This window comes from Vicugna pacos, chromosome 1, assembly GCF_048564905.1.
Source record: "Vicugna pacos chromosome 1, VicPac4, whole genome shotgun sequence".
NCBI classification, from domain to species: Eukaryota; Metazoa; Chordata; class Mammalia; order Artiodactyla; family Camelidae; genus Vicugna; species Vicugna pacos.
The window spans coordinates 3,824,698-3,842,779 of record NC_132987.1 but is presented as its reverse complement, the minus strand read 5'-3'; the positions used below and the strand labels follow the sequence as shown (position 1 = coordinate 3,842,779).

The 18,082-nt window shown below is 54.2% G+C and overlaps 1 protein-coding gene across 1 annotated transcript in view; it reads left to right on the top strand.

Moving 5' to 3' along the window:
• Positions 1-18,082, top strand: part of SH3BP5 (SH3 domain binding protein 5) — a 65,273-nt gene that overhangs the window by 42,528 nt on the left and 4,663 nt on the right. Inside the window, exons 4-5 of the mRNA XM_072971345.1 lie at positions 12,023-12,187; positions 17,514-17,644. Of these exons, the coding sequence (XP_072827446.1) occupies positions 12,023-12,187; positions 17,514-17,644 (296 nt within the window). The remainder of the gene's footprint in view (positions 1-12,022; positions 12,188-17,513; positions 17,645-18,082) is intronic.

The following is an 18,082-nucleotide window of genomic DNA, read 5'->3' as shown; positions in this document are numbered from 1 at the left end:
GTGGACTTTTGAATGATGGCCATTCTGACTAGTGTGAGGTGGTACCTCATCATAGTTTTGATTTGTATTTCTCTGATAATTAGTGATGTTGAGCATCTTTTCATGTGCTTATTGGCCATCTGTATGTCTTCACTGGAGAAATGTTTGTTTAGGTCTCCTGCCCATTTTTGGATTCGTTGTTTGTTTCTTTGTTATTGAGTTGTAGGAGCTAAACATAGGACGTTTCTTAAGCATCTGCAGTACACTGGCCGTTAGGCTAGGTTTGGGAGCTTAAAAAATTCAGTAACACAGGGCTCCCCAGGTCACTGGATGATGCTCGGTGCAGAGAGGAGCTCTGGGTCCTGGAGCTTTTCTGCAGTAGCCCTGACTCTGAGGGTCCTCGGCCTGGAGGACTGACCAGGCGTCTGCACGTGCTGGGGCCCTGGGGGTGACTTGTCCTACGGCTCCCTCTCTTCCCTGATCTCCCTTCATGCCCCCTTGTGGATCTCGTCCAGCCTTCCGGGCCAAGAGTAGAAAGCTTCCAGAAGCTTCTTCCCAACTTTCCATTCCTAGCTGCCTAGTGAGTTGTGTCAGCAGAAGTCACTTTGTCTGGAATGGGCACATCCGCTGCCTCTGTTAACGGCAGCCCCTGGGGGGTGAAGCCAGGCAGTTGTGTGAGGCAGACACGGGCAGGTGGGCGGCTGGTCCCGGCCCCAGCCAGTCTCAGGAAGCCCCCCAGTTGCTCCTTTTGTGGACTGCAGCCTGGCAGGGACGGCCCATGGCACATGCTTCCATCATATCTGCTGAGGATTCCTTGTCTCAGGGCAGGAGGGATGTTTTTGAACTCACTGTTTTTAATCGCATTAGATGCTGGAATCGTTTCCAGAGGTTTCTCAGAGCCCATTTCGTCCTTAGTACAGAGCTGGGGGTGGGGAGAGGTTGGGCAGGACTTGCTCAGCCTTGGGATGCTTCGCCTAGAGGAAGTCTCAGCCAGAGGGCTGGGCAGAGTGGCCGTGCAGGTGGTGTCGTGGAGACAGGGCTGTAGGCTGGGTTCCATAGGCGAGTGCCTGGTAGGGCAGGGGGCTTAATAAACACCCCACCCTGGTTCCTCCTGTCCTCCTGACGATGGAAGTGAGTGCGGGCAGGGCTGATCCACATTTCTGCAGGTTGCTTTCTGCCCTTCTTGAAAATGCTTTGTGCTGGTAGTGCACTTTGCCGTTGTAAGTCGGTGCCTTTTCTTTTTTTTTCCTCCCCTCTCTGCCAGGGACAGAGAAAGAGCTGACAGTTTAAATTTGTTTTTTTAATTTTAATTTTTTGGAAGGGAGGTAGTTAGGTTTTTATTTATTTAGTTGTTTTAATGGAGGTGCTGGGAGGTCGAGGACCTCATACATGCTACGTGCACTCTACCACTGAGCTATGTACCTTCCCCCCAGAACTGAGAGTTTTAAATCATAGCAGAAGCTGTCGGGATGAGAGATGAGAAAACTCTGGGCAGCTGGAGTGGTTTGGCCCCCAACAGGATCGTGGGGGGCAGCGCTGGACTTCCCACATGTTTGCTATAAGATGTGCTTTGAGGGGTCAGGAGCCCTCCCGATCTGGTGAACCTGTCTCATGCATGGCTGAGATGTTAACTGTTTACTTCCCTTCACGGGCAATCCTACAGGTATTCTTTTTAAATTTCAATATTTATTTATTTAGTTTACATTTTTGCCTTTAGTCAGGACCACCCTTGACAAACAGCTTTGGTTTCCCTAGTTTTAAAGTGAGTAGCATTTTCTTTCGTGCTTACGGGCCGGGTGAACAGCAAAAGTGCTAATGACAGACCAAAGGCTTCGAAAAACATTTCCGCTTTTTATTAGGGAATGTTTCAAGTGTGCACAAAAGTAGAGAGTAATCCGTGAACCCTAGCGTCCATCGCTGGCGTCAGCGCTCGGTCCCATCTTACCGTCACGCTTCATCTGCCCTCGGTTGTCTTTTATTTGAAAGCTGTTCGCTTCACCCGTAAACACTGAAGTGCTCATCTCTAACAGACAAGAGCCTTTAAAAGCCCACATTTTCACACCTAACAAAATTAACAATAGTTCTTTTAGTATCATCTAGTCCCCGGTCCTCGTTCAGATTTCCCTGGCCGTTTTAACGTGTGCTCTTAGGATGGGATTCAAACATTTGACTGGACAAATGGTTGTTCTAATTTTGAGTTGATAAATAGTGTGGACAAGCCCTTGGCCTTCATATTGTGCTGTTACTGAACCCAGTGACAAGGTTGAGTTTAAGGAAAAATCTGTGTGGTAGAGAACAGCAGAGAAACAGCTGATTAAGAAGTGCTTCAGGAAAAGCAGTTTTGTAACCTATGTTTTTAATTAAAAGTTTTTTTGGGGGGAGGTAATTAGGTTTTGTTTTATTATTTATTTTAATGGTGGTGCTGGGGATTGAACCCAGGACCACATGCATGCTAAACACATGCTCAACCACTGAGCTATACCCGCCCCCTGCAAGCTTTTTATTGTGGAAAATTTGCAAGTATAACAATAAAAGAGACTGCAAAAGCCAAATAGCTCGGTGGTCAACCCGTCTGCTGATGGGCTGTTCGCACGTGTGTAAGCCGGACACTGCGTTCCAGACTGTGGCCCTGAGAGTCCTGCCGGAATTCCGTACCTTCAGCACTGGAACACGGGCTCCGTGGGAGTTAACAGAGGCCTTGGCGTTCCACTCTGAGAAGTCCAGTGACTCGTTCAAGGTCGAAGACCCAGGACAATGGTCCTTGCTGGTGGCGGGAGTCTCCCCTGCTGCTCCCAGTTCTTTGGACATGGGGGCGCTGCCTGGCGGTGGCCCAGAACCATCAGTGCCAGTTCTGTGCTGGGCAGGGGCTTGTTTCCTCTGTTGGCACTGCAGTGTGTTCAGCGCAGGGTCCCTGGGGTTGGAGAGCTGCGGGGGGGCCTGTCTGTCCACGTGGTACTGGTGGGACCACCTTCTGGAAATGTTGGCAGTTCTGCTCAGAGTCCCCAGGGATGGGGAGGGCCCTGTCTGCAGGGGCAGGACCAGGGTGAGGGCTAACGGGCCAGCTGGCTCCCCCCGGCAGAGGAAGGGGAGAGGTAGGGGTGAGAGTAGGGGTGGAGCTTTGCCAAGGCATCTGATGCCCCTGGATGCGTGACTCGGATGCGTGACTCTCAGCTGTGTGTGTCTTGGCTGTGGCTGAGCGTGTGGAGCAGGGGTGCACCCCCGTCCATATCCCCATCATTACCCACCACCTCCCAGCTGCATCCTCTGGGAAACCAGCAGCTTCTTAGGAGCCCCAGAGGGCTGTCCGACTGTCGTGAGGCATCATTACAGAGCAGGGGGCTCTGCCCACCTGCAGTCTTCAGTCCCCAGGCCCTCCTCTCTCTCAGAACCTCAGGCCCCCCCATCGTGGCCGGGGTCTGTATTGTGTTTCCCAGGGAAGCTTCCCTGAAGGCTGTGTGTGTCTTTCTGACCTTGAGCCCGGGAGATGCTGTGCTTCTTACGTCATGGGAATGACAGTGGTAGGGGTCGAGGGGCCAAGGCAGAGACAGAAATAAATGCGAAGACTTGCTGAACTGGGGGGACCTCCCGAGGGAGCTGCCCGAGTTAGCACATATTTGGACTCCAGAGATGGGTTTGTGCCTTGTCCCTCTGAGTCAGGCCAGTTTACTTGTTAGGCTCCTGCATTTTCTTCTATAAAATAAAGCGTTTGATCCGTGCTGATTCTGTCTCCTTGGGCGCAGACTCAGTGCCTGGATCCCCGGGCCGGGGCTCTAGGCGTGGTGGTGGCTCCCGGGGTGCTGCTGGGTCATGGGGTCCTGACGGTGGGCAGGGCTGCTGTCCCCTGTGTCGGGCCTGCCTGGCCTCCCTCCCCCGGTCTGTAGCTGTGTAGGCAGAGGAGGTCTGCTCCCCGCCCCGCCAGCCGAGTGGGGGGCGAGAGGAAGCCCAGGGAGGGGTGGGGTCGCCCTTCTGGCCGGGGACACGGGGAGGCTGCATCTGTTGTGTCCCCGCAGCGGCAGCGGCAGCGGCAGGAAGGATTTGATCTGAGGCCAGGAGAGTGTGAGGGTCAGAGACGGCAGGTGGCCCTGTGTCCTCCTCCTGCTGGCGGCTTTTGGCTGAACTGGGGACGTCCTGTTGGGAGGCAGATGGTGCCCACCTGGGGCGGAGGGACCGGGCAGGTGAGTGGAACGGGAAGCTGATAGGTGTGCTTCGGGCGTGCGTGCCAGTGTTAACGTCAGTTGCAGGAGACAAGCAAGGTGGATGCCATCCCAGACGGACCTCCCCGAAGCCCCAGGGGAAACCCTCGAGTCACACCCGCCCTGGTCAGTCTGGGGTCCTGGACGACCAGAGGGAGTGGAGACCATCCCGCCTGACTCTGGTCTGAGCACCCTATCGGGTGGCTGAGCCTTCCCCACACCCAAGGTCTCTCTACGGCATACCCCCAGGGTTCCTTGATTATGGGTATTTTACGGTCCGATTACTTGTAAGACAAAGCAGGAATGAAGGTGCTGCTTTGATGAGCACAAACCAGAGATTATGGATGGCAGCTGAGCCCCCCCGCCAGCCTTCATGTCAGTGTTGGCCAGTATCTCGGCCAGCCCTGTCCAGGCGAACGTCCTGTGACATTGGAAATGTTCTGTGTCTGTGCTGATCAGTGTGGGAGCCACCAGCCACATGTGACCAGTGCAACCAAGAAACTGAAATTTTAATTTTTTTCTTTGTAAGTAAGTAAATAGCCACCTGTAGCCAGTGGCACCTGTGTAAGAGATTACAGTTTTAGAGAATCCTAAGTAGGTAGTTGCAAATGATAATAGTTATTAATATTATTATTAAAGTGTAGTTGATTTACAGTGTCAGATTCAGGTGTACAGCAAAGTGATTTGGTTGTACAAATACATACATATCTGTATTTTCTTTTCAAATTCTTTTCCATTATATGTTATTACAAGGAACCAAATATAGTTCCCTGTGCTCTACAGTAGGACCTTGTTTAGCTATTTTATATATAATAATGTGTGATAATAGTTTTTTTACTTTTTACTTTTTAGTACAGGAAATTTCAAATACAGTATAATGGCTGTATTTCAAATATAGTATAATGGCTACTGTGTTTGCTTTGTCTGGCTTCTGCAGTTACCCGTGGCCAGTCTTGTTTCATCTTTGATCTCCCCTGCCCCACCTCCTACAGCTCTCATTGCTAAGTGTATTATTTTGAAGCAGATAATAGCTACTGGAACCTTTTTTTGGGGGGGGAGTAATTAGTTTTATTTATTTACTTATTGTAATGGAGGTACTGAGGATTGAACCCAGGACCTCGTGCATGCTGAGCACACACGCCACCACTGAGCTATGTACCCTCCCCCTCTGCAGATAATAGCTTTTTAATTTTTGTTTTTAAACAGCTCATCTCTAACCGCAAGACAGAACAAAACTATTTGACCTTGATTTTTTTCTGATTCCCTCCGGGGGTCTTTTGACATTGCGATGAATCAAAGAACTTTGTGGCCTTCTGCTAAACCAGCTGCAGGCCCTGTATTGTATTTCTTAAGACTGCTCACGGTTTTCTCATATTTCTCTAATGAGAAATATGCACCATGGATCCTTTACTTAATTTGTTGCCTGTATTGTTTAATATGTTTTAATATTATACAGTTCAATATGAACTGATGATGGCTCACACTGTACATGGTGACATTTGGGACTGATTAAAAATTGATGTCCCATATGTTCAACAGATTTTTAGATCTGCAGAAAACTGGTCCAGGGAAATTGAGTTCGACAGAACTGTAATGGACAACTCCATGGCACAGGCTAGAATCAGTACAGTTTGTGGACGAAACTGTTCGGTGGCCCACATGGATTTGAAATCGAAAAGAACTGATCCTTAAAAAAATTTTTTTTAAATAGATTTCATTAATTTTTTTGGTTCTTTTTTGGAGGGAGAGGTAATTAGGCTTTTACTTATGATTTATTTTATTGGAGGCACTGGGATTGAACCCAGGACCTCATGCATGTTAAGCATGTGCTCTACCACTGAGCCGTACCCTCCCCCCAGTGAAAATAATTTTGACTAAATAAAAATGGAAAAAATCTAGGGACTCTGGACATGAAAAATGATCAAGGAACTAGATGGACTTCATGGAATTCTCTCTAGGAAATGCTTCTGATTAAAATGTTTGTGTCCAAGACTTCCTCAGGGTCAAAGTGGACCATCCCTGCCTCGAGCCCCACTTCAGTCAACCTCATACAAGTTAGAAAGGGCATGGAAGGATCAGTGTCCGCAGTGGAAAGTCTCAGACTCTCTGGTCACTGCCACCCCCTGACGGCTCAGGACACAGGCGGACACTGGAGCTTGACTAGAGCAGAGAACACGCCCTGCCCCTTGTCGGCTTTGACGTTCATCCCGGGCCGCCCGCCTCGCCGGGGCCAGCGGGGTCTGATCTTCCTCAGATGGCGCGGGGAGGGATCTGGGGCTTTTCTCCATGAATGTCTAGCTGGGAGGTGGATTATTCAAGCCGCACATCAGCTGTCACCGTAAGAAGTCAAGGGCGTGTAACGCAGATAAACCAGATCCCTCTACCACACAGGGAGCTGTATTCAACACCTTGTAGTAACCTATAATGAAAACGAATATGGAAAAGAATATATATATGTATATATAACTGAATCACTATGCTGTATGCCGGAAATTAACACAACATTGCAAATCAACTCTACTTCAATTGGAAAAAAGAGGAAAAAAACAAGGACAAAATGGTATCAAGTTAAAAAAAAAAAGGCAAGGATAGGGGGCTTCCCCACAGCGGTTGCCCATGGCAACAGCCCCCTTGGCCTGTTCTGACCCCTGCGGGCTGGGGGCCTCCATCTGGTGCCCTGAGGCCCCACGGCCATGACCTCACACTCGGGGCGTCCTCTGCTCACCCCAGGCTGGTGACTTTCTCATCCTTTTTAAGAAGCGGTGGGACGCCCCATCTTCATTTCGTGCCCAAGTCTCCAAGGGTTTCCAGAAGCCTTTTTTTTTTTTGGTTGCAGTGTGGTCGGCTTACCCCGTCGTGTTAATGTCTGGTGTCCAGCACACTGACCCGTCACACACACACATACACCTTCCCACATCCGTTTTCATTGTGGGCTCTTGGGAAGCCTCCTGTTGCTTCGCGATGGCAGTTGTGGGAGGTGCATGCAGGTGGAGCCTATTCATTCCTCAGTAAACCCAGGGAGTCCCTTTGGGTTTCAGGTGCTAAGGCATTCAGAAGGGAGGCGGGAAGGCCACCCAAAGGCCTGTGACCTGAATGGGTGTGGGGTCTGGGCTGGTCCCGAGAGCAGGAGCGGGAACAGTGTTGGGGGGACGAGTGGTTAAGCCCAGAGAGCTTTCCAGATCAGCCTTTCCAGACCCCACTGCCTGACCCGGCTCCTGACTGGGGATGAGCGTGGCTCTTTCATCAGGGACACCCCACTCCTCACCCCCTCACTCACACCCCTCGGAGGGGACACATGCTCTCCTTGGTGGCTGACGTCCTTCTCCCTGTGGCCCCCCTACCCATCCTGATCTGTGTAGCAGTGGCCGGCATGGCCTTGATGGGGAGAGGAAGTAAGAGGAACATCACCGGACCAGCACTTCTTGGTCAGGAGCGTGTGTCCCAGCAGGTGGTACTGGGTAGACAGTGAGCGTGGGCCGCACTGGGTCAGCGTTTGACTCTGGCCACCGTTGCTGTCTGTGTGAACTTGGGTGAGTTATTTCTCCTTTCTGAGCTGGGTCTCCTTTATCAAGTAGGGACAGTGCTTGCACTGACCTCACAGAAGAATTAGCAGCTCTCACCGAGGCCTGTACCGGAGCACCTTGTGTGTTACCTGACTCGGAATAAACGTCCGAGCACTGGCTGCTGTAATTTTCTTCGCAGTCCTCTGAGTCCGCACGAAGGCTTTGTTAGTAGTCAGGATCTAGGCAAGTCTTGTCTCCCGGGCTCCCTCTGTGATCTGGAGCCACCGCCAGCAAGCGGGCAGCTCTAGGCAGCCAAGTGACAAGACCCCTCCTCTTTACGAGGTGGAGCAGAAATACCCCATCCCCCTGCTCCCCGCAGGGGCAGGCGCCCTGGTTTCCTGGCTCCCGCCAGCCACCAAGATGCTGTGTGACGTTGAGCAAGTTGCCTCGCTTCTCTGGGCCCTCCTTTGAGAAATGAAGGGTCTGTCAACCTCCCTCCACCTTCAACTTCGGTTGCAACCAATGCAAATGTTCAGATGCTCTTGTTCTCCCTGGGGCCGATAGTGGGCTGCAGCTGTGACAGTGACAGGCCTCTCCACTCCTGCCCCTTGGCTGATGACCCTGTGGGACACCCATGCGTGTCTGAGAGCTGCTGGTTACAGCGGGTGGGGCTGGTGTCCAAGGAAGGTCATTAATTGCTCCCCTCCCCTCCCCTTCCCTCCCTAGAACTTAGCGTCCGGGGGGTACTGTGTCGATGTCAAATGGCTTGTGTCCTGCCAGTGGAGGTGTGATGGGATGGTGTGCTTCCCTCCCACCCCTTGTGTGGTTTCAGAAAATGTTTTATGAACACTTTACAAAGAGGCCATGAGCTTTGCGATTCTTTAGGAAGCCCCCAAAGTTCATTTCCTTGGGCTTAATGGTCATAAAGTGGACTGTGAGCAGCCAGAAAGGACTTGAGGGAGATTGGACGTCTTCGCTGGCTGCTGTAGTCACTCTGTAGGTTTGCAGAACAGCCCAGCTGGGTGGAGGGGAAGATGTATTATCATTTAGGTTTAGATTTGCCTCAACATAACCGAAAACCCCCAAATAACACTGGCTTAAACATGAGATTTTTTTTTTTCTGTCATGTAAAAAGTCCAGGGCAGAGACCTAATTTAAGAGAGTTGCCTCATGATCCAAAATGGCTGTTAAAGCACCAGCCATCGTATTGCTATCACAATATCAATGGAGAGACAAAGGAGCTCTCCCAGAAGTCTCAGTGTCTGTTTACATCTCATTGGCTAAAGGTTAGCAACAGGGGCACAGGCTACAGTGACAGCTGGGAAGTAGGCTCTCAGCTGAGACACTGCCTCATCCTGAGGCACCAGGAAAGATGGGGAGGATAGACAGTGGGTACAGAGCAGATGCTCAGCTTGGATGAATGAATGAATAAATAAATGATGGAGGGGATAAGTGATGGAGAGATGCCGACTGGCTTCTGTGGGTGGGATAACTGTAGACCAAATCCTCCTATTAGTGGGATTCACAGTATGACAGGGAAAGCACATTTCTGATGCCCAGGGAGGGAAGGAACGCTGCAGAAACTTCAGAAACTCCCCAGGGGCTCAGCGGAGAGCATGTTCTTCTGCAGGGCCACCTCAGGTGGGCTTCCTCTTTTCTTCTTCGTGTAGATCTGGTCCCCTTATGTTTTCTTTTTTAAAAGTACAGTCAGTTTACAATGTTGTGTTAATTTCTGGTGTACATAGAGATAGTTATTTATACATTTATATATTCTTTTTCATGTTTTTCATTATAGGCTATTACAAGGTATTAAATATAGTTCCCTGTGCCGTACAGTAGGAACTTACTTATCTATTTTATATACAGAAGTGTGTATCTGCTAATCCCAAACTCCTGATTTATTCCCCCCTTCCCCTTTGGTAACCATGAGTTTGTTTTCTATGTCTGTGATTCTGTCTGTTTTGTAAATAAGTTCACTTGTGTCATATTTTAGATTCCACATAAGTGATATCATGTGCTACTTGTCTCTTTCTGGCTTACTTCATTTAGTATGATAATCTCCAAGTCCATCCATGTTGCTGCAAGTGGCCTTTTATTCTTTTTTATGGCTGAGTAGTATTCCATTGCATATGGGTTTCCTTACTTGGAGCATAGCAGGTGCACAACAGCAGGTGAGGCGGTTCTGGGCCCAGGTCACAGAAGCCACGTTTCAGAAGGTTCCCCTGAGAGCATCTTTCTTTAATTGGTTTGAAGACAGAAGAGCTTCCTAATTGAAGCAGGGAGACCTGGGGAGGAGAGTTTATTACCCTTGAATGTTGCTGAACTGAAATACTAAAATATGCTTAAAAACAAAGACAGATACCTCTGAGAAAAGGTTAGGGTCCCCTGGGGTTAATTCTGGCCTGCTGGGTGGGGCTGGAAGCCCGCAGGGGTCTGTGGTGCAGTGCGGGGGCAGCTTCTCAGGGATGGGTCCTCCCCACCCCTCTCCCCCCGTGTCTGGACAGGTGGAGGGCTGTCCTCTGCAGGGGGAGCACAGTGAGTTGTGCTGCTGAGAGCTGGGTATGCCACCTGGTGTCTTGTCAGTGGGTTTGTCCGTCCTGGAGGGCAGCCCCTGGTCCTCAGTGTGTTACTGGGCACACCTGCGTGGTCCCCAGGCCACATGGTGGGCTTGCGGCAGGCAGGTCCCCTGTCTGGAGCTTTAGCCTTTAGCCTTTGTCAGGCCTCCTGCAGACACTGTTTCATAAATCTTCTCCCTCCTGGGCCCCCACCCATCCCACATTTTCATTTTGTCCCCGTTCCCCGCCCTCAGTCCAGGATCCTCCTCCTCCAGGAAGCCATCTGGGATTCCCTGCATGGGAAGGAATTTCTCCCTCAGGCTCCCTCACTGTATTACTTCAGAATGTCCACGCCCAGTTCAGCCCCCTGAATGGCTTGTCGTGGCCTGAAGGTCAGGTAGGGTGTGATCCGAAGTCATGTGATCACGGTGATGGAGACTGGCACCCAACAGGGTGTCACAGCTGTCCCCCACCCTGGCGGCTGCTGGGCTCCACGTCTGATTTTGTTCCTCTTAACTGTCTATAAGAAGTGTCCTTGGCCTGTGGTATCCAAGGACTTCCCTCTCAGTCATGTGAGAATGGCCCTGAGCCCCGGGGGTGTCCCCCCAGCTCATATAACTGACTGAGGGATCCGGTTAGCGGGGCTGGGGGTTGAGCAGTGGCTTTCCCTGGCTCCGGCGGGGAGTTCCAGGTGGACCTGCCCAGGGTGGTGATGAGAGTCTGTTGCTTTTCTGGCACAATTGCATGGCCCACTCCTGGGGGACGTGTGTCTACTGTATAAAAGCAATAGAATATGGGCCAACTATGTAAGTTAAAATTTTCTAGTTGTCCTAAAAAAAAAAAAAACTGCAGGTGGAATTAGCTTTAATAATATGTTTTAACCCAGTATGTACAAAATGCTGTCACTTCACCACGTAATCAACATGGACATTATTTAGGAGACAGCTGTGCTCTTTTTTGTATTAAATCTTTATAAATTGGGATTTTTCTTCTTTTCTTTTTTTCTCTTGGAGATACTGGGGACTGAACCCAGGGCCTCGTGCATGCTAAGCACGCGCCCTCCCCCTGAGCCCTAGCCCCGCCCCCTGGGGGTTTTGCACTCAGTTTGGATTAATGATGCTTCGCATCCTCGAGGGGCCCATCTGCTGTGGGTCAGCCGCAGTTTCTGTGGATTCTGCCACTCGATGTTCCCTGAAAGTCAGGAGGGTGTCAGGACAGTTAGGGTCTACCCTTCACCCATTGCTGGTTTTGGCCGGTGTGGTTCGTCCAGCAGAGTCACCGAGCCGGGGTGGGACTCGGAGCAGCCGGAGTCTGGTGGCAGCTCTCAGAGCCACGGTTCCCACTCTGAATGACACGTGGGACTGTGATCTCTGGGGCCTTTCTGGTTCTCACGTGCTGTGAATGGAACCACAGATCTGGGCAGGGGTGGCGTGGGGATCGCTGATGCCATTGGCCCCATCAGCTGATGAGAGCTTCTCTGTGCAAGGCCGGGGCTGGCTGTACTTGCTTGTGTGGGCTGGTTTGCCATCTCTAACCCTGACCGAGAGCTGGCATGTTTATCTGGTCCACTGGGTCCCGGGCTGTGAAAACCCTGCCTTCCCCACCAGCCCGTGAAAACCCTGCCTTCCCCCCCAGCCCCATTCCCCATCCAGCATCTGCATGGTCCTGTGGGCACCCAGCCTGCTACCAGGCTGCAGGCAGAGAGGGATAGGTGCTCCCCTTTTGGAGGGTGTGATGGGCCAATGGGAGCCCCATGTCTCCTGAGACCTCATGAGGTTTTTTTCCCGTCCAGGCTCAGCTGGAAGCCCAGAGGGCCACACAGGACTTCCAGAGGGCCACCGAGGTGCTCCGTGCCGCCAAGGAGACCATCTCCCTGGCTGAGCAGCGGCTGCTGGAGGACGACAAGCGGCAGTTCGACTCGGCCTGGCAAGAGATGCTGAATCACGCTACCCAGCGGGTACGGTCCCCGTGGGGCGGGTGGGGGCGCATGCGCTGTGTTTGCACGTGTCTGTGTGAGGTGGGCAGCTCATCAGGGGTGACCCCCAGGCTCCGGGCTGGGCCCCCTTGTCCACCCGATCCAGACTTCCTGCTGGTTTCCCCAAGCAGAGGAACAGACCCCCAGGTGTGTCGTATATCACAGGGGGTCAACTCCATGGGGTCTCTGCTGGCCTGGGGCTACGCCATCCTGTGATGCAATGACAGTCACCCAGTGACAGGCACAGCTGTTCCTCCCCTGTCGCTTGAGGTTCGTCTGATTCAGATCATCCCTGCCCGTCCTGACTGTGGCTTCCCAGAGGAACCAGGTCATTTTCTAGGGCCCCTCCCGCTGAGGCTGAGTCTGGGGGGCTGGCCGGGTTTAGAGTCCCAGGCAGGGGACTGCCCCCCGGGCCTGGCCTGGGGCGCGGGTGCTGTCGGTGGAAGTGGGGCCGTAGTGGAGGGGGCCAGAACCCGGGTGCACGGGCCAGCCTTCGGGCTGTGCTGGGATCTGGGGAGCCGTGTGTGCTCAGGAAGGGGGCGGTGAGCAGCTCTGAATCCTGGCTTTGGTGCTGTCATAATTTGGGCCTTGACTGGCCCCCGTGACCTGCCCCTTGGCCACATCGCTCGGAATCAGAAGTGGAGGGCACTGCGCTTGGGTCAGCTGACCTGTCGCTTTGTGTGCCTCTGCTAGGCTCCTAGGAGTCACTCAGGATGTTCCGGATGCCTCCCTTCCTCTTGTTTGCCTGGGGGGAGGGGGCGGTCAGCTGACACGTGGCTTTGGTAGCTCTTTCTGAGGCCTTGGATGGAGGCTCGAGTAAGGGGTTGGGGTGGCAACCCTGGTCTGGACCCCCCGAGAGGCTGCCTGCAGGGCTGGCATAGAACCTTTTCAATGTCACCTGCCCTGGTGGCTCAAGTCCTGGGGGAGCTGATAATTAGACAGCTGTGTGCTTCCTTAAATAGCAAGCCTGACACACAGACGCCTTGGACTTCTCGTCAAAGCTGCATTGACTCTGTACCGCCTCCCCCGGAGTCCCAGGCTCCTGGCTGGGGTCGTGCGGCCGTGGGCCTCCTACCCTAGTGGACACGATGCTCGGAGAGCCGGACACAGGTGGGAGCAGCTTCCCTGGGTCCACTGGGGAAATGCCAAAGGGGAGGTTGGAAATCTTGAAAATTTTATAAGCCACAGCCTGACAGATGGGGAAAAGGACAGGATGAAAAAAAAAGAGAGTAGTTCCTTCCAAGAAACGAACTGAAGGCCTGCTTTTTCCTTCCTGCCCGACTGAGATTGAAATCAGCTAGTCAGCAGTTATTTCAGAAATCACTTAATCTGTTCTTTAAAAAAGAACAAAACATGTTTCTGCTTTTTTTTTTCCCTGTCTACTTTTTAAGTCCTGGGGTCCAGGAGAGGATGTTCCCAGGCCCTCCACACGCACAACTCCTGGGAGCACAGCTCACACCAGCATCGTTGGGAACGGTGCTTCTCAGGGCTGTGCAGTGCGCAACTTGTGGGAGTGCACAAGCCGGCGCTGGACTCCAGACGTCACGTGGGGCTCCTTAGGGTCCTGGGAGGGCATCTCATGTGTGCCCTCACTGAGGCCACCGAGGGTTTCTTGGTCGGGAGTGGAGGAGGGTAGCCACTGCTGACGAGCAGGCTCCCTAGTCCCAGGCCAGGATTCTTCCCCCCGGCGCCCCCGGCCCCAGGGCTGCTCTTCCTCTTCCTGAGGTTCCTCCCCGTGCCCCGGGCCTGAGATGCGGCTCTCTGACCTGCTGGGGAAGGAGAGTTGGAAACTGACAGCAGCAGGAGACAGAGCCCATGCGAAGCTGACCTTGACCACATCCCCATGTTGTTGAGAAAAAAACAGCCTGGAGGGGACGTGCTCTCTGGACGTGGCGGGCGGCGCAGACGTCTGTGTGTGGCTTTGCGTGAACGTCCCTGTGACTGAGCCTGCCCCGCGGCCTGCGGGCCTGGCTCGCTTGGCTTCCTGAGTGCGGGCGGACCAAGACAGCGGAAGGTCTGGAATCGCTCCCTGGGTGACTCCCGGATCCTCCAGGAGGCCTGTTTCTTCCAGAGAAGGGAGCTTCCGCTCACCCTCCTCTTCTGAAGGCGCTGCGTACAGCTCTAGACAAAGACGCCAACCTCAGAAAGGTCCAGGCAGCTTGAGGAATTGGTGGTTTGGGCTGCGTGACCCCCACCCCAGGCATAGCAGAAGGATCCGGGGCTCCCCACGTTCCTTGCCTGAAGGCATCCGTGTGTCCCTTCTGTTCCCTCAGACTTGGGGTGACGGCAGGCAGCCCCACTGGGAGCAGGGCTTGAGCCAGCACCCTAGGACGCTGAGCTACGTTGCTGCCGGCTTCTGTCATCAGGCCACGCGCAGTGCCACGGGCGGGGCCGCGGGGCCAGGTCTCCGCTTAGAGCGGGGTCAGGGGACGGCAGGAGCCGCGGTGGCGGGAGGCAGAGCTGCGCGGGCTGCGCGTGGGGGGCCTCCCTGCTGCGCCCACGTGGGCTTTAGGTCGCAGGGCCCCTCCGGCTTCACCTGGTTTGGCCGGGAAGCAGCCCTTAGAGGGCGGTGATGGCTTTTCACCCTCTGGGAGGGAGAGGAGGCCTGGCGTCCTAGGAAGGAGAAGTTGGCGCCTCTGACGTCTGCGTGGTGGGACCAGAGCAAGGAAGACAACGACCAGGCTTGGACGTGGGGAGGCGTGAGCTGTCGGGACCAGCAGCTGCAGGGGGAAGGGAAGCAGAGTCAGTCTCGCCTCCTGGCCCCGGTGTGGAGCCGCCCGGGGCGTGGATCTGAGGCCAGCATGCCCACGAACTGTCTGGCCGGCTCTCCTGGGCTGGTGGGTACGTGCCACCCTGTCCCCTGCAGCCATGAGAAGCCACCCTCCTGGGCCCCTAGCGCCCAGGGCCGCAGGAAGAACCAGAAAGCACCTGGAAGTGAAGAGCCTGTGAAACCACCTTCCTGGGAGAGAGGACCCTGCTCCTGGCTCTGGTATAGGGGTGTCAGCAAGGGTGGATGGCCTCGGGTGGGGACAGGGGCTGGGACAGCTGGACGCGAGGCAGAGGACCTGGCTGGCTGGATGTCTCCCAGTCAGTCCAGGTCACTCTGCTGGGATGGGACCCAGCCCGGCCAGCAGGCCTGTTCAGTGCTGGTCAGTGTCCTGCAGGAAGCGTCTGTCTGAACATCTGTGCTTTGCTGTGAGCAGAGGGCCTGGGCGGAGCAGTGGCTGCAGGGTCAGTGGGGCCTTGGGGTCCCTCCGGGAGGGGCCATCAGCACTGCTGGGCCCCTATTCTCTCTGTGCTGCTGACTGGGGACCCCGTTCTCTGCTGTCCTCCTCCATGCCTTCTCTAAGGCCACTGCCCTCTGCCTGCCCAGGGCTCTTCTGGCCACTCAGGCCTCAAACCTTCCCAGTGGGCAGCAATGGGTGAGCAGTTTCGGGGTGTCTGGGGTGGGCATGAGGGGCAAGACTGCTGGTCTGTGGGATTTGGGGACCCCTTAGTCATCAGCATCTGCGGAGGCCAGTGCACCCGGAGGTGATCACAGAGCCTGGGGGTTGTCCCCGGGACACATCTTCTGGGGAAGAGGGGGGTGGGGGCTGTCAGTGCTGGACATTGATTCCCTGGGAGCTTGGCAGCTTCAGGGAAGGACCGGGAAGCCAGGTGAGGCTCCATCTGCGCCCTGGTGCTCATTCCGTGGAGAGTGGGCACAGGACTGTGCTGAGCCCCGCTTGGTCCAAAGTGCCTTGCCCCTCACGCCCCACAGCCCCCCAGCCCCCCAGCACTGCCTCGGCTGCCGGGCCCCCTCTGGGCCGCCATGGTCCTGACAGCCCAAATCCCACTGTGATGTGGTGCTGCTGGGTGTCTGCACTGTGAGGCTGGCAGCCCAGGTTTAGGCCTCTGTGCACACAGTAGGTGCTTCACCAGTGTCTGAGGCTCTGAATTGAATACAATGGAGGTAAATGGAGGAGCGGTGTGGAGGTGGGCGCAGGATCCCCTCAGCCTGGCCTTCACCTTTGTGGAGTCCTGGGCGCCTCGGGGGTGAGCAGAGCCTCCCTGTGTCACCCTCCCCTCTTACCTGCATTTCTTTCCCACCCCTGGTTCATGCCTGATTCCAGGGTTCAGGGGGAGGGGCCGGTGGGTTACCTAGGAGACGTCACCAAGGCAGCCACTGGGTGACTCCTTGGAGGCAGGAAGTGGAGTGGGGGGCTCTCCTCCACTGCAGGTTGTGTACCTGTGGGGTGGGGAGCTGGGGCAGGAAGTGGCAGAGGTGGCCGGGTGGCAGGGCCCGTGTGCTGGCAGCTGCTGAGAGCCCTGCTTTTTGCAGGGAACCCTCTGTACCGTCGCCTTAAGTCACAGCTTTCATAGATCATCTAAAATGCTTTCAGGCAGCTCCTTACAGGTGAATGCTGCTCTGAGTCCTCTTGCAGGGGAACAGATCGCCACGATACATCGTCTTCCTGTCTGATCAGCTTGGGGTTTGAGTGTTCACGAAGGTCCTACCAGTAAATCCTTAAAGTTTAAGACTGAAGACGAGACGCAGAGCTACCAAGCTCAGGATGTTTTTAGTGCATTTTAGGTCACTGTGACACCTTTGGGGTTCAAGGCATAGGGAAGGATTCTCCCGGCCCTTTGGTCTTGGTTGAGGTCATCTGAGCAAGTTTGGACCGCATGCCAACTTCTCTCAGGTCCCTCATTCCCTCCTCTGGCTTTGTTTTAATTGTTTTTTTTTTTTAATATCTCAAGCATTGAAACCGTTGTTTGAATGGTTTTGTGACCCTCAAAACCTGTGAAGTCGGACCCTTCTGGACTGGTTTCTTCTGTGTCCACCAGCTAATTCAGGATGCTTGGGGAGAGGGTGGAACAGCTGAGGTCCCCAGTGCCCGCTGTCCTGCTGCGCGTGCCCGGTTCGTGGGTCGCCCAGGTCCCCATGTCTGTGAAGGTCCCGCTGGCGCCACTGCCAGCCCATTGGCTCCTGTCCGAGGGTGGGAGCAGGAGGGGCCCTAAGGTGGTGTCTTAGGGCAGGTGGACATCGACTGAATCAGAGAATGTTCCATGATTGTCTCTTGATTTTTGTTTTTCCTTGTTCTCTTGCCTGGTCAAACTGCCTCCGCCAGTTTGGCTATTTAATCTTCCCTGACATGACTTTTCCAGAATAGATTAATAGGGAAAAGTGATCCTGTTCTCTTTGGATGTAATGTTAATCTTCATCTGCCCCTTAAGGCCCTCAAATAAATTTTTTTAAAAGACAAGTCCCACCCCTACAAGGGACTGTTCTGGGTTTGGCCGGGCTGACCTCTGCTGTCGTTTGAAGGTCATGGAGGCGGAGCAGACCAAGACGAGGAGCGAGCTGGTGCACAAGGAGACGGCAGCCAGGTACAACGCGGCCATGGGGCGCATGCGGCACCTGGAGAAGAAACTCAAGCGAGCCATCAACAAGTCCAAGTGAGCGGGGCCTGGGCTGTGTGCTGGGTGCGGCCGGGGCTGGGCTCTGGGACCCTCAGGCTGTGCCCTCGGCTGTGCGGCTGAGAGCGGGGGCGAGGCCCGCCCCTCAGCTTACCCGTCAGCGTCCCAGGGCTCGCTGAGTCCCTGACACCCACTCTTTGTGGACCAGGAGCTGATGAAACAGCGCCAGACTGGTTTCAGTGGAGGTTTTCTCCAAGCTCCGATATATTGCTCTGCAGTAATGATCTCAGGGACAAGCCCCTGCTTCACTCACAATTGCTGGGCCTCCCAGCAAAGAGACAGGACCCAGGGTGGCCCAGGCTCCCCCAGCCCCAGACAGACCCCGAGCTTCACGGAGGGTGAAGGGCTCAAGAGGAAGCGTTGTATCCTCTTAATGCTCAGACCTACGCCCCTCCCAGTTCCTGGAAAGAGCCAGCG